This window comes from Mesoplodon mirus (assembly GCF_964341445.2).
Source record: "Mesoplodon mirus genome assembly, chromosome: 9".
Taxonomy (NCBI): Eukaryota; Metazoa; Chordata; class Mammalia; order Artiodactyla; family Ziphiidae; genus Mesoplodon; species Mesoplodon mirus.
Window position 1 is genome coordinate 13,943,379 of NC_138985.1, and position 17,596 is coordinate 13,960,974.

Genomic DNA, 17,596 nt, shown 5'->3' on the forward strand with positions numbered 1-17,596 from the left:
GCCAAAATACAAACTTGCCTGTAAGAACTACAAATACCATATGGAAAATTGGTCCCATAAACTAAGAAGAAAAACAAAATAAAGAATGAGTTTTAAATCCCACTCTGCCAGTTAAGGGATATAGTCTTGCCTCTTATCCTAATTAAAAAAAAAATATATGATTGAGTTAAAGGGGAATATTTGACTAGTAATTCAGTTACCATTTCTTTTTCTCTTAGTAAACCTGGTACAGACTGATATATGGTCTTGTTATTTGCAAAAATAAACCAGTTTTTGAGAGGGAGAGATATGATTACTTTCATTGGTTTCCTGCATTATGAGGTATTTGGGGTTAGTGTTTACGTTTCCTTTCAAGGAAAGCTGTAGAATGGTAGAAATTTATCTTAAGTTGTAAGCAGTCTCCCAATACATGGGGAGAATAGAAGTCATAGTCTCTGTATTTGGGAATTTATTTATTTACTTTATTTGCTTATAATTAGTAAGTCGGAGTAGAGTTCAGTGGTGAGATTATAAGCTATAATTAGCATAAACTCCATCCTTATATAAAATAATATTTTTGACATGATTTTTACTATGAATTCCAAATGAAACAGGAAATGATGCAAGAATAGTGGTATTTTATCAAATCTTATACTTTTCATAAGGCCTTATGCTTTGCTTGTGGTTTATAATGTTTAAAATTTTACTTCAGTCAATTTAGGAATACTTTTATGGTCCCTTTCAGATAATTAATTATCATTTCCTGGAGGATTAGTTCTATTTGTGTTTTGCTATTTTTCATCATGCACTTATCTTTTGCAGGGATTTTTTTCTTAATGAAAAGTCCACTGACTGCCTTGTAAAATTTTCCCTCTAGAACAGATTTGCCTTTATTTCTGCTCTGCACTCTCTGAATATCATGTGTTCTGGATCAAATTTTATATTAATCTTATCAAAGATTTCCCACAGTATGCAACAGGGTAAATTTGAACTCCATACCAGAACAAACACAGGGTTGTGGTTTTTATTTATTCCAGGGAATTAACTTCAAACTTCTTATTGTTTATGTCTTGCGTAAATCTGATGATCCTCCAGGGTCTGGGCAAAATGAGTTTGCACCCTTATTTGTCCTGCCTTTCAGTTTCCGTTCCATTAGTGGTAGTTATGGACTTCCCTTTATTTCTAAATTCAATTCAGTAAGCTCAAATTCAGCATTTTAGGCAATTTGTAGTAGAAGATGTTCCTGTCATTTTCCTGGAAATCTGAAAGGACCATTTCATTTATTTTATAAAATTGACATCAGGCACACAAACTTGGACACTTTTTTTGTAATCCTTGGTTCATAACTCTTATCATTGTTCTTCCACGGCCTGCTTTTACTTGTCATTTAAAATAATATAATTAGTACGTTCAAGACTATCACTAAATAATACTCCGGATCTTGATGATAAGTTAGAACAGTGGGCAAACAACAGCATAGCGATTAAAAATGAATGATTCACAGTAACACCCAGCCATATGCATGTATCTAAACAATAAGCTATTAAGTGTTAATAAGTTCCAAAAGTTTACAACACCATTATGCTCACTTTCAAAAGTTATGAAAACAAAACAAAGCAAGATATTATCAAGTACTAATTTCAGGATGAAGATTGTTTTTGGCGATGGTATCTTGAAGCAGGTGTAAGAATAGGATGGTGGGAGTAGGGAACACTGCATGGTTAGAGGTAGATTTTTTTTCAACTCAAAATAATATTATATAAAATTCATATATTACCACACTGTGTTCCGCCCTGACTGTGACAGTATTTATTTGTATTCTCAAGCAGTTCAAGAATGTTTACCATTTGTGGGATTGCAAACAAAAGTGGCTACTTCAAAGTAGGGAGGTATCCAGGTCCTTTTTACAGCCTCATTATGACAGAAATAACTGGCAATGATGATATCAATTCATAGCTCCATTATTTCATTTGAAGCAGATTCGCTGGGTTGGGCAAACATTTCAGGGTTCTAAAGAAAGGTAAACTGACAATTTTTGAACAAAGACGTCTCATAGAAATTCGGTAAGCACAGCATCTGTGGCAATAATGTGAAATTAAACTTTTTGAGAAAGGTGAAGAAAATACGATTTTATAGAGAAAAGACAAATAACAGAAAAAAACTGTTATTCCCACTTTTTTTTCCAGAGAGAGGAAAAAATAATCAAATGTTAGGTGAATGTCCAGGAAATTTATGATTGTTAAGTGGACAAAGAGTGCCCTGGAACTGATTGCAAATTAAGCTACTCCAACTTTCATAATATTCTCCCTGACTTCTCCCTGGCCTGGGAGTTTTGAAGAATAGACTAATTATTAGGTACTTTTTCAGAAATAGCAGGTTAACTTCCAGTCAAGGTGGTATAGTGCCCTTTCTCCCTACTCCTCCCTGCTAAGCACAACTATAAACCCTGGAAGTAACATGAGGCACAATCAAAGGAGAGTTCTTAAAGGTTGTAAGAAGAAGATGAACTTGTTTGGAACCCCAGGATTTTAGGAACTACACAGTGCCCACCCAACAGAAGAAGGTGACCCAGATCCCTCATTCCCTGACCTTCAACCTAACAATAGAAGGCAGCTCAGGTAGGCTGACTCTGCCCCAGAGTGGAACACCACTCTCTGACAATATCAGGGAAGTTCAACAGCACTGAGAATGGATCAGGATCTCTGCCAACAGTAAGTGACCTTTGGAAATGTCCCCTTATTGGTTGTCAGCAAATGTTCATTCATTAGGCCTTTTTCCTCTATGTGATGTTTGGTTTTGACTCATACGTGAATGATCTCACCATGAAGGAACCCTGAAATGAAACTGAGGATGCTTTCTTCCAAAGTGAATATACATTTTGCTCCTGCTTTGAGAAAGGGCTCACTACCTACTAAAAATTACTATTATCTCCTTCATGCAGCTTTTCTTAACACAAATATCTTAGTTTCAGCTCTCTTGGCTTCAAATTCAAGTCTCAGGATCTCAGTACCAAAATGGTCACTGTCAGATTTAGCACTTACTTACAAAGTTGAATTCCAGTTTCTCTTTCTCTCTTTCACTTTATCATAAAATATCAATTCTTTAGAGACCATGAATGCATTAATCATCATATTTTACCTAATATCTATTTATTTGTAGCAGTACAGACCTTCAGAGCAACTGGTCTGATTATCACACAGAGCAAATTCTCAACTAGACTTTTTGTTTACTTAAACTCAATAAATATATGCTGGTGATTCTGCAACCACTTGCAGGCTGAGAATTATTGGTATACACAATCAGGGCACTAAAGAATATTTCAGGGTAAAATTTTTGCATTTTCATTAAAAATTTTTAAGAGCTATCCACAACTGTCCTTAATTTTAACTGGATGAGGATCATCATTTTTTTTCCCCTGAGTTTCCATTTGAGAATTTTTAAAAATAAAATTTATTTATTTATTTATTTCTGGCCGTGCCATGTGGCATGCGGGATCTTAGTTCCCCGACCAGGGATCAATCCCATGCCCCCTGTATTGGGAACTTGGAGTCTTAACCACTGGACTGCCAGGGAAGTCCTTCCATTTGAGATTTTTAAAGCTCATTTAATATTGACATTCAGCTTGAAGAGATATTTCAATGCATGTTCCAGATGATTATTTTAAATAGCTACCTAAATATTTTACTAGGTAGATTAAAGAAATATTTTATTCTGAATTATATTTAGTAAGAATTAGAAGCCAAATTCAAGTGCATAAAGTTGTGGGAACAACAAATCATTCAGTCTGCTGAAACTTTATTTACCCTAAATGAAAGGTCTCATGTTAATAATAGTGCTGCTAATATAGCTCTTCTTGATTTAGCTTAATGAGCCACATTCAGTCGGACCTGCATCCATACAACAGGTGTCACCCATTATAATAGCACTAGAAAAAATAAAGCCATAAAGCATTCACAAAATATAGTTTATACTGAAAATTTTGTCACTTTACAAAAGACAAAGTGCACTTAAACAATAAACAGAAATTCTTAAACCTAAAATATAATTGAGAAAGTGAAAAATCTTAGTAATCTCTAACTATGTTTTGAATCTAGAACCCTATTGACTCAGAATTTTTCATCAAATCCTCAACCATATTTTCTAGAATTTATTTAACAATTCATTGAATTGGTGGTCTCATGCACGGTGTACACCACAATCTCATGAGTAATTTGTTCAGAATAGGGATTCTTGGAACTCACCACAGACACACAAAATCAGAATCTCTAAAGATGGAACTTGGTATCTTTAGTTTTTAAGATTTTCAGGCAATTCTAGAATAAACGATTTAAGAACACTAAACTAGATGGTCTCTAACTGAATTCTTCCATTCAAATTCTATAATTCAGACCTTGCATTAATCAAAAATTGGACATATATTTATTTTTAATAAAATCTCCAAATCACAATTATGGAGAGGATTACTAATCAGACCATTCACAATGGCAAAACAAAGAAAAACAACTACAGGCAAACGCTGGAGAAATTGTGGGTTTAGTTCCAGACCATGGCAATAAAGGGAATATCACAGTAGAGTGAGTCACGTGAATTTGTTGAGTTGCTCAGTGAACATATAAGTTATATTTACACTATACTGTAGTCTATTAAGCATGCAATAGCACTGTTTAAAAACAAACAATGTACATCCTTAATTAAAAAATACTTTATCGCTAAAAAATGCTAACCAACCCCTGAGCTTTCAGCAAGTCATAATCTTTTTGCAATAGTAACATCAAAATCACTGATCACAAATCTCTGTAACAAATATAATAATAATAAAACAGTTGGACATATTGTGGGAATTACCAAAACTGAAACAGAGACTAGAAGTGAACAAATGTTTTTGGAAAAAAATGGTGCCAATAGACTTGCTAGATGCAAGGTTGCCACACCCTTCAATTTGTAAAAAACATGGTATCTGTGAAGTACAATAAAGTGAAGCACAATAAAACAACATGCCTGTATTTTTTCCTGGCCTATTATAAATTTTTGAACTATATTCCTCCCCTACCTCCTGTAAGAATTCTTTTCTAACTACTATCTCCCTGTCTTCTGAAAGTCTGTAACAGTCCCTCAGAATTTAGCATACCTGTTTCCTGGAGGTTTAATATAAAAACATTTTATCTCATAGCTAGATTCCTGGGATTAGGCACTAATGCCATATATTATTATGTTTTCACACAATTACTAGAACTATATTTTAAAAGTATATAAATGTGAGTTTTTTAGTTGATAATGTTATGATTGATTTTATATATATAATTACATATAAACAATATAACAATTATATGTTAATTTAAATTTTTAATTTAATGGAGAGCATGGTACATTAAACAAAAAAATCACACTGTTATTGTCCAGATTAAGGGCTTGGGAATCAGGTAGTTGGAGCTACTGCACACCACTATACCCCAGATGACTTCTGGGGTATCCTTCCTTTCCAAATCTTGGTTTATGTTCTTTTCCAGAGATTATAGCTTCCCCTGCTACAGGTATAGTAAATGTAACATTGTCTTCTTACTGTTTTGAGAAACAAGAGAAGATCCCTATCCTGCCTTTACACAGAAACATCTCCTCTACTCAGCTATCCCATGTCTTTAAAATATAAAATTAGAGTTTTGGAAGTATTTTTAAAATTAGAATTTATTAGCCATATATATATATATATCCCTTTGGGTGTTTAACATATTAATTTGAATTATTTTTTGAAATAATAACACTTTTGTACTATAAGTACAAATTTAGTCAGGGAGAAGACATGAGTGGTTAGAAAGGATTTGAGTAGCTACGTTCTAGAAGTCCAACTCAGACTTCTCTTTGTAGATCAGTTAATGACTTCTGACATAGATAATCTCTAAGTTTCTTCTAACTTTCAAAGTCAATGAGATAATTTGGGTTTGCATTAACTAATAACTGCATTTATTTTAATATAATGTACAATCAAATCCAAATTTTGCAGAGCTATTCTTTCCTGATTATTCAAAATGCCAACAAGCCACAAATATTTCTATGAGTTTGTGGCTTACATTTCTGAACTGTATTGTCTCCCTACCTCTTCTATAAGGTGTTTCCAACTATTACCACTATGTCTTCTAAACTTTAACAATAACACATAGTTTAGCATAGTTTTTCTCTTCATGTGTCCCAGGTTTATCGTATCAAATAGAAACAAGCTTCTTGAGTTTAGGCATTATTTCATGCACTAATTTTGATTATTAAAGTTGTATTAAAACTAAAACATTAAATCACTGTAGATAACAGAAGCTGACTAATTTAAGGAATAATTTAACGAGAATAAAAACAGACTAGTTTATGTCAACCAAAAATTTAAAGAAACATTCTTCCCAAATAAGTGATGTATAAATGTAAGAATGATTGTGTTTGTAATATTTATAAGGTATAATTATCCTTCACTTTTGAAGATGGATTTGTTCTTGACAGGTTTTATGTAAAGTGCAATTAAAATAACACAAAACAGTGTGATTCATCACTAGAATTGATCATTTTGTGAACTGGAAAACTTGAAGATAGCTTTGCCCCATTTGATAAATTCAGAATTCCACTTTGTTTTTTTTTGGCGGGGAGGGTATAAATGTTTAGAGACCAAAATGAAAACTTGAAGAACTTGTTGCACACTTGCATGTGTTATATTTGTAGAATTATAATTTGTGGAATTACCAAAAGGACTTTGCCATTGAATATTATCATTATTTATATTGTTAATCTGGGAGAAGCAAGATTTTAAAAACATTCTGTATAATATATAACCTCATTTGTCTCCATGAATCCCATGAACATTCATGCAAATAGTTGCTTATAATTTTAAATTAGATATTGAAGCCTCACACCTTTTCTAAACATTTCTGTGAGAGACTGCCCTGTCAAAAGATACTGGAGATTATAATTTCCTCTTGCAGAGTTATTAGTTTTATTATTTTATATGTAGTACTCAGTCCTGTATAATAAGAATCAATGTATAGTACCCATGTTAGCATAGCATGTTACTATTAGAAAATGTGCTTAGCTTAAGTTTCCATTTGACATTTTAAAATTTAACTTCAATTTATATTAAGAAAAGGGTTCATAACTGTCCAAATGATCCACGAGTTTATTTGTATTTTAACAATTGATACATTTTCTATACTTAAAAAGAATATTATATCTCTAGAAGGTAAAATAAAAATAATAATATTATCAAGAATTATAATTTCTATATTGACAATAAGTTTCTTAATTAACAAATAAAGAAATATAGATAGCTTTGGCTTCTTCACTAAAAAGAGAGAAATAGAAAATGACTTTTACTTATTACTTAAAGATAATCTTAATTTATTTGTCTTTAACTGGGAACAGGTTTGAAGGAACTTCCCAGATAAATTGACTATGTTTGTTTTTAGTTACTGAAATTTGGTTAATAAATTTATATAATAAAATTCTATAGTATGAGTAATAGTGTTATGAATTATGTTAGCTTTCCTTATTATTTACATTTTTGTATTGCAAGTGACAAGAAAGGTAAAGCATTACCTATCCTATTTTTTCTTAGTGAAAAGAATTTCTTGTTCATCCATCACCATTCCAGAAGTTTAATAATTCTAAATTTTTGAAATGTACAAACAGCTAAAACTTAGTTTCCCTCTCTCTTGTAGACTACATATTGAGTAAATTTCCACAATATGATAGTGATATTTCTAATTTTTTTTTTTTTTTTTTTTTTTTTTTTTTTTGCTGTACGCAGGCCTCTCACTGTTGTGGCCTCTCCCATTGCGGAGCACAGGCTCCGGACACGCAGGCTCAGCGCCCATGGCTCACGGGCCCAGCCGCTCCACGGCATGTGGGATCCTCCTGGACCGGGGCACGAACCCATATCCCCTGCATCAGCAGGCGGACTCTCAACCACTGCGCCACCAGGGAAGCCCTGATATTTCTAATATTTTAATTGAGAACATTTAGAGCAGTAAATGTGGTACATTATCCAGTAATTGGAGGTTCAGTTAGTCAGGATAATAATGGTCTTTGCCCAGAATTATTCTGACAAGTAACACTGGCATTATAGATTAAACGTTAGGCCACAGAAACAGCGCCCCAGAAACAGGAGCTGATGATTCAAGCTTGGCAGAATCTCCTGTGCTCAATGTTAAGAACTAGCTTAAAGGCTTGTCATAATAATGTTGGAGAAAAAAGAATTCTTCTTTCCAACATGTTCGTCAATGGAAATATCAACAAGACTGCTGAAAATTACAGGTCTAGAAAATAAGGTCAAGTGATGAACTTGGAAGCCACCAATAAATCAAAGACACAAACGACAGATTTGTTTGAAAGCTTTTAAACAGCTTCTATCTGAGGACTGTTTGTGGGTCCTTATCCTCTATCCTTCTCAATAATGCTTTTACTCTCTTCAGGTTTGTTAATTTCTCACTAAAGTTATGAGATGGATTGACTTTAAAAGGTAACAAACTTTACAGTAAAATTAATGAATAATTTTAACTCATTTAATTAACTCGTGCCCTTTTCATTTGATCTTGTCCTCGTAAGCATAGATTGCTTTTTCTTTTTAAGTTCTGGTTGTCTCTACATAATTTCACACTATCCCTGCCGTGATGGTACTATGCTAGAACATTCAGAATAAAGCCATTGGGGGTTCTAAGTGTGATGCTTTAGAGAAAGACACTTTAAAGTTAAGTAATACAGTTTCCTATATAATCTTTATGAAAGAGCTACTGCATATTCAAGTCAATATTATTCGTAGTCAAGTATATCTGTTTTCACAAATATAAAACAGTTTTCACAAATGAGTAATGTGAGAACAGGAGAAAAAGGTAAATGAATGAATGAGTCTAATAGGAAACTAACAGGAATTATCTGTGAAGAGAGCATACTGCGCAAAGTTGTAGAGGTGAGGAACTTGGCCAGTTTTGAGCAGTTAAACCATCTGAGCTATTCTTCAATCATAGGATCTGAGCCACTAGATATGGATATGCGTGAGTGTGAATGTTTAGCTATATATTGCTACATATATACACTATATATTGCTATATATGTGTGTGTGTATATATGTATGTATGCATCTCTGTAATTTGCATCAAAGTATCTATAGAATAACTGAGCAGTCTCACTCTCAAAAGGAAAAGAACTGCATAGACCACTTGGTCCAGATAATATCGTTCCCTGAAGGACTCTCTTCACTTACCCGAAGTTAGGTTAGTAAGCACTCATTACATGGAAGGAATATCACCTTCCTAGTATGGATTTTAAGGATAATATGAAATTGGAATAACAGGCACACAGACAGTCTAATATACTACTGAGTGGTGTTCAGTGCACCTGAGTAGTAATATGATATCTCTATTACCAAAAGGAAAGCAGTTTTTCTGAAATCATTTATTATACTCCAGGGAAAAATCAGAATATAAGAACATACAATAAAACAGAAAATAATAAGGAAAAATTTTATTTTGATGTAACAATTTCCACCTACATCTTACTATATGTATTGATGATCCATTTCTGCAGTGTTTTCTGTTTGTACCTCCAACATCTTTTCTATATCTGGTCTTCTACAGGCATTTTTTCCAAATATATCTGTATACATATTATTTTTCCTTTCCACAAAAATGGAAAAAATAAACTAATACAAAAAAATGAAAAGTTAGGTAGACTACTAGGCAATGATTTTTCTTTTCATAAAGATATGTAGACACATATTTGTATTTCAAATGTGTTTTATAAATAATGTTTCAGTTTAAATGTGTTTGCCTAATTAAAAATAATATTTGAATAGCAAAGAAAACCTATTTGAGACTTTATGAAAATTTCAGCTCATATATGAAGAAGTTATAAAACGTACAATCCACTGTTTCTTAGAACTAGACATGCTTTAAGAGTGCATATAAACTGAACCATCATTTAAAAGATAAAGAAATGTCCCATTTAAATGCATTAAAATCATTCCAAATATCTTTTAAATAGTAGAAGAGATGTTTTATAAGAACACATAACAGAGTAGGCTAGTGTCATAATAGTGTAAACTGATTATGATTAAGTAGAAAGCAGTCTTAAATAGACAGTATAGCACACAGGTTAAAATCTTGTTTTTGAATTCTGGTACCTACACACTTTATGGCTGTCTGAGGTATTTTATCTCTTTTCAGTTTCTGTTTTAGAATAATAATACTGCATTTTTCACAGGTTGTTGAATATATACTAATGTGGGTAAATTAGAGTCTAGCATGTATTATGCATTCAATATATATTAGTTGTGGTTATTATTATTACAAAAGCAGCTATGGAGAAATTGTGAAAGAACAGATAATACCTTTCCCTTTCTTGGACTATATTTGGAGGGAGAGAGGGAGACTAAGGATAATTCATTTTCAGGGAAATATGGTTATAGCGGCTTTAATCTTAAAGAAATCAGTACTTAATTAGTGAAATAGGGTTTAAATATTAGCAAGTACCCCTTTATGGCCTCCAGTGGGCAATCCAACAAACCAAACTGCATTGCACTGGAGAGGAGAAAAAAAAAAAAAAAGACAGTGGATTTTTTCTGCACTCTCAGGTGGCTTCTAAGGGACTGTTCAAAGTATAGGAGCCCAAGGATATTCAAGAAATATTACTAAGGAAAGGAAGGAGAGCCTAAGTGAAATTAGGCACTTCATTTTCCTAAATCAAGGACACAAATTGGTTTCGTTTCACATTCTATTCTGATAAATTGGTAGTGTCTCCACTGAGGGATACTTTGATAATATCTCTTGAGACTATGTTTATACTCTCCAGGAGAATGGATAAAATGGCAATGTCTGTTAGCAGCAAGAAGGAGGGGGTGATAATGGCAAGTAGTTTATCAGATACTTTCTATTCTAGATTACTGAGTCAAAGAAACTTAGAATTCAAACATTCCCATTGATAATATAGTTCCTCTTTCAATCTAGTTGCTGGAATCTCCCACATATTTGAAATTTAAGCCACATGCTCTACTAGATATTGAGTTTCTTCAGAACAAAAACTAGAAATAATAGGTTGAATTTGCAGACAAAAAAAACCCCTTGAGATCAATAAAAATGAATATTTCTAACAAGTAAAGCCTTTCAATGGTGAAGTATGCTTCCTTTTATATAGTGAGTACCCCTTTTGAGGAATTGTTCAATAGGAGACTTGATGACATATATCTTCTGGATTAAAGGGAAGGGACTAGAGTAGATAATAGTTTTTGATATGATTGTAAAACTCAATAATCTCATGACTGTCATGAGTATTTGTCCTAGCAATACTGTGTAGGTTATAGACATTTATTAAAAAGTGATTCCTTGTTCATAAATTAAAAAGAGAACATGGACTATATTGATAGGTAACTCCAAACAACAAAGTTTCCATGATGAAACACTTAAATATTGTCTTCAAATATAAAATAATTAAGATAAATCGTAAAAGTATACTTGAGCAATATTGTGAAGATAAAGATAATGAATAATAAAAATTCAACAAGCAACTGATTAGATATGGCAAGATTTTTAAGACATAATCCAAAATAGTTAATATTCTTGTGTAATAGAATATGAATGATGAGCCTCCTGTATGTAATCCACCACATTTGGAAACTCGGATTTATTCCACTATTAAGATTCCTTTTATTCCACTCAACTGTTCAGACAAAGATTCTTCACAGGAACAGCTAGCTGAGCTATTCAACTGTAGGAGGTAAGACATAATTTCAAATAATTCACTTTTATGCTAATTTAAAAGATACCCTATATGAGATATTTTATAACTGTTGAAAACATATTATCATGGAAAATATTTTTAAATAAGAATTTCAACAAGACAATAGAAATAACATAACATGTAATGTAGTCTTATTTCTGTTTTATTACCTCATCATTTTCAGGAAACATAAATAATCAATTCACACTTTGGAGACTAGGTGTTGATCCTCCTTATCTGGCCATCACTCACAATTTCCAGTATGATGTTTTTCAAGGGATTCAGGACCCTATAACTTTCCAGCTACTTACTGAAGTTACTGATGAATTAGGTGGGAATAAAACAAGTCAGCTGTCAGCCACTACCACAGTCATAATTCATGTGCTTCCTTGGACCACAACACAGCCAACTTCTTCCACAAAAACAACTACAACTACAGTAAGTACTTAAGTGATGAAATATAATTCTAAGGTAGTCTGAATTAGTCATAAACATAGAAGTATTTGGGAACTCTCACAGGAGTTATCCTTATATTTTGCCAATGAAAGGCATCAATAAAACAGTTACTTTAGTACACTGGAATTTCCATCATCAAAATAAGGAGAAATTATTATAGCTGTTAGTCATTAATTTTGAAGCAAGGTAAATATATCAATGTTAATAATTTTTTAGGCCCTTTTGCTATTTTTTAGTTTGGATTCTTAGTAATTCTGTTGAGTCTCATCATAGTATACCTTTCTCTATTTAACTGAATATTCATGAAGGTTTTCTTATGTACATAGCACCACATAAGGTTTTAAAAAATATTTGACAAACTTGTTTCCTTAAAAGTATACAGTGTCACTAGAAGAGAAGATATACACTTAGAACAATTTAAATAAATACTACACAGTGTCAAACAATAGTGTAATTGTTATTTAACTTTGAGGTTGAAAATAAGGTAAATTTATTTGGGCTGAGATAGGCAGTCAATTCTCTATAAATAGAGGAGGAAAATAATAATGTAGTTCTTTAAGAACAGATTTTTTAAAAAATGTAAATAGAAGAAGAAAAGTTTTTCAGGGAAAAGGTATAAAATTACCCTGGAAAGAATATAATATATTCTGGGGAATGTTGAGAAGGCAGTGAAGCTGAAGGCTAGATTTAGTGTCGGGAAAAATGAAGCTCATGGTAGACATGTAACATATTTAAGCATAGGACATATCTTGAATGTGAAGATGAAAAATGTGGATGATTACTGAACACAGAAGTTATAACATTTTCCAAGCAGGAAAGATAGACTTACAATACCTCATAAACTTTGCTAATATAAAAAGAAAGAGAAAATCAATGATGTGATAGAATTGATTTGTATGGACTATGCTGTTTGATTTCAAACAAGTGGAGTTTAAACAGCCAACTAGGTATTGATATCCATGCCCTCAGTAACACTGTGATGCCTTATAGATAGCTCTTTGTATAACTGAGCTAACACAATGAAAGCTATTTGAATTAAAATAGCCATTTGTTAAAAAGTTATAGAAAGTTCCATCCATTGCTTAACTTCACAGTCAAGAAGTTTTACATTACCTACATGAAATCATCAAAAGACAATTTGAATATTCTTAATCCAAAAAAAGAATAACCCAAATTGGATTAAAGTGGTGTAGTACTGGTAATGCTCCCAAGTGCCTAGCAGAAGGAAATTAAAATTCTCTCTCTGGGAAGGTAATAGTATCCTAGACCTCCAATTATTTCTAGCAATTTTTCAATCCAGTAAACACTATGTGATTAAATATAACCAAGCACATGAGAAAATATATCATAACCAAGAAGTAGCAAAACCACAAAAAGTGGAAACAAAAACAAAGTAACTACAGAAATTTTGAATTATAAATTGTAAAATAATTATGCCTATTAAGTTCAAGAGATATAAACCAAGTTTGAAATTTGGTTAGAGTACTAGATACTATAAAAGTAACAGAGAAAATGTGAAAATATATGAAATATATCTAGAAATTAAAAATACAATAACTGAAACTAAAACTTGACCATATTGATGTACAAAATATGTAAACACTACACTCAATGATTAATGAATATACCTTTTTTTCCAGGACACATGAAGATTTACAAAATTTGATCGTATATTAGGGGCTATAAAACAAGCCTCAACAGATTTCAGTGGGTTGAAATCACGCTGCGTATAATCTGTGATCTTAAATATAAATAATTATGCTAGAGATCAAAACAACCAGTTATCTGGAGCATTCCCTATATCTTTAGAAGTTAAGGGAATAGAGGATATTTTTGAACAATGAAACTGTGAGATGCTGTTAAAATGAAATTGAAGCCTAGATATTCTTCCTTAAGTACCATTTTTTTTTTTTTTTTTTTTTTTGTGGTACGCGGGCCTCTCACTGTAGTGGCCTCTCCCGTTGCGGAGCACAGGCTCCGGACGCGCAGGCTCAGCGGCCATGGCTCACGGGGCCAGCCGCTCCGCGGCATGTGGGATCTTCCTGGACCGGGGCACGAACCCGTGTCCCCTGCATCGGCAGGCAGACTCTCAACCACTGCGCCACCAGGGAAGCCCCCTAAGTACCATTTTAACTGCATCTCACAAAATTCAATATGTAGTATTTTTGTCACCATTCATTTAAAAATATTACCTATTTCCTCAAAACTTCTTCTTTTCCCTGCATGTTATTTAAAACTGCATTTCATCTGAAGACAGAAAACAAACAGCAAAATAAACTCAAAGAGATTTTAAAAAATGAAATAAGATAAAAACTGAAATTAATGAAATGGAAAGAAAACATATGAAAGTAAGGCCCAAAGTTGGTTATTTGAAAATAATAATAAAACCTATATTGCTCTGAGTAAGCTGATAAAGATAAGAGTTAAGGCACATTTTACCAATGTCATGAATGAAAAAGGAACAGCACTAGGTCCTGCAACCCTTCAAAAATAAAGAATCTTACGAGAGTATTAGGAACAACCTTGTCAATAGATTTGATGAAGGACAATCAAGGTGTGAGGACTTGCTTTACCCCAAATAAAGACTTAATATAAAATACAATAATTAAAACAGTGTAGTATGGGTGCATGAAAGACAAATAAAGAGAACAGAATAAAGAGTCCAGTTAATATGCACAACATACGGATCTATTACTTATGTCAAAGGTGGCAATACAGAGCATGGTAAAAGGATGATAGTTTCAATAAATTATATAGGGCAACTGGTATGCCAATTAAATGGCAAAATAAATAAAATAACTAAATTTTAGAAAAAAATATGACACAATCTTGGGGGTAGGGAAACATTCCTCAAATAAGACAAAAAATAGCCATGAGAAAAAATTTTGGAGAATCGAATACCTTAAGAACTTCATATTATGGGGGAAATGATAGGATATTTGACTGTGATTTTTGCTTCAGAATAATTTAATGGAGAAGATTAAGTATAAGTAAGTTGAAATAAAAGTGGGCATAAGTTGATAATTATTGAGATTGTGTTACAGGTATCTGGGGGTTATTGGACTATTATTTTATACATTTGTATATATATTAGGTATCAGAAAAAGTAGTTGTAAAATTTAAAGGGAAGTAATCTGAGAAGCTTATGTTACTTTGTCAAGTGATGTAAATTTTTCCACAAATAACCCTCACAAATAAAATATTCTCACTTATTTTGGAGTTTCATTAAAACTGTCTGCTTTGGAGCTTTTAATCAAGTATTTTATAGTCAAACCCTACAGTTTATTATATTAAGCACAAATATGCTCCTGGTCACTCAGTAAGTTAGTTCTTAGCCCCTCCCCCCACCCCAGGATATGTGACTATAGGACTTTCTTTCACATTCCACAAATATATGTTCAAATAATTTTATAAATCAGATAAATATTGCATAAGACTAAGCTGTAACATCAGTAATTTTAAGGTGTTATATCAGCATTTGAAACAGTTAACATGTATTGTTCTTCATTTTTGGCTCAACATGAACCTCAACTACCTATTCTGAGTCAGTCTTCTCTGCTAAATCTTGCACCTTTGAGAGAGATCATTTTAGTTTGTACCATGGTGAAAAAAAACTCTAACATATTAACACATGGATTTCTACCATCCAAATTCTTGATTAATAAAGAAAATGTACTCATATGAAGAAAATGAAAACATTAATTTGAAAACATATATGCACCCCTATGTTCACTGCAACATTATTTACAATGGCCAACATATGAAAGCAACCTAAGTGACCCATCGATAGATGAATGGATAAAGATGATGTGATATATATATACAATGGAATATTACTCAGCCATAAAAAAGAATGACATCTTATCATTTGCAGCAATATGCATGGACCTAGAGGGTATTATGCTAAGTGAAATGTCAGAGAAAGACAAATACTGTATGATTTCACTTGCAAGTGAAACCTACAAAACAAAACAAATAAACAAACAAAACAGAAACAGTTATAGATATGGAGAACAAACAAGTCATAGCTAGAGGTGAGGGAGATAGGGTAAGGAAAGAAATATATGAGGTAGACTAAGGGGTACAAACTTCCATTTGCAAAATAAATAAGTCACAGGTATGAAATGTACAGTGTGGGGAATATAGTCACTAATTATGTAATATCTTTGTATGGTGACAGATCATAACTAGACTTAACATGGTGATCATTTTGAAATGTATGGAAATATTGAATCATTACATTGTGTACCACGAACTAAAACAGTGTTATAATAGGTCAATTATACTTTTCAAAAAAAGAAACAGACTCAGAAAAAGATCAGATTTGTGGTTAACAGAGGTGGGGGGAGGGAGGTAGTTGGATGAAGGTAGTCAAAAGGTGCAAACTTTCATTTATAAGAAAAATAAGTACTAGGGATGTAATGTATAACATGATAAATACAGTTAACACTGCTGTATGTTATATATGGAAGTTAAGAGAAAATTCTCAGTTCTCGTCACAAGAAATATATTTTTTCTATTTCTTTAATTTTGTATCTACATGAGATGATATTCACTAAACTTACTGTGATAATCACTTCATGATGTATGTAAGTCAAATTATTATGTCATACACCTTATACAGTGCTGTATGTCAATTATACCTCAATAAAACTGAGAGAAAAAAAAAAGCAAAATCCAGCAAAGGAGAATGCTTATAATAAAATATAATAGACAGAATAAACACATTCTCCAGCAAGATGTGACTTTTTAGATTTGTAGTTGAGTAGTATTGTAACCTTTATAATCCTCTTGGTAAACTATATTAGGCTTGCTAAAAGAGGCAAATCAATTAATGCTGCCTGGAAATGATTACCAGCTTGTGACTTATGAATCTACTCCCAAGGACTGTGGCAAATAGTCCTTGCTATTATCCATAAGCCATATCAGCTTTTATGTTTATATGTGTACTTATATAATACACACATCTCTACAGGGAGATATATGTGCCTCTCTTTGCAAAAAAGTATTTCCAAACCAGAAGTAACCTCAGAAATTCTATAGTTCAATTTACTCACTGTGCAGGAATGATACCCACACAGGGTATAACATCCATTTTCTTGAAAGTGAGCAGACAGACACACAAAAACACCTGCATATTTTAAGATAGGTCTTAAAATATTTCTAAACGTTTATTTAATGCATTACTGACTAGCTATTACTTATATTTGAGTGTGTTAAAAAATTACCCAGAAAAGATCACCTATGTCTCCAGATATCTATTTATCAACTTCATAGTCAAGCCTTGTGCTAGTTGTTGGAGAACAAAGTTGAATAAGCCAGAGAAAAACTTTCTAGCTATAAATAATAGAATATCCAACTTGAAATGGCTTAAATAATATAGACTCAGGGTCAGAAAAACAGTGGGCTATTAGGGCAAAAG

At 32.5% G+C, this 17,596-nt stretch overlaps 1 protein-coding gene across 1 annotated transcript in view; it reads left to right on the forward strand.

Annotated features, from left to right (window-relative positions):
* Positions 1-17,596, forward strand: part of LOC309810774 (cadherin-related family member 4-like) — a gene marked incomplete at its 5' end in the record, with an annotated part of 129,552 nt that overhangs the window by 98,146 nt on the left and 13,810 nt on the right. The window contains 2 exon segments of the mRNA XM_082632985.1: positions 11,570-11,692; positions 11,869-12,156. Coding sequence (XP_082489111.1) covers positions 11,570-11,692; positions 11,869-12,156 — 411 coding nt within the window.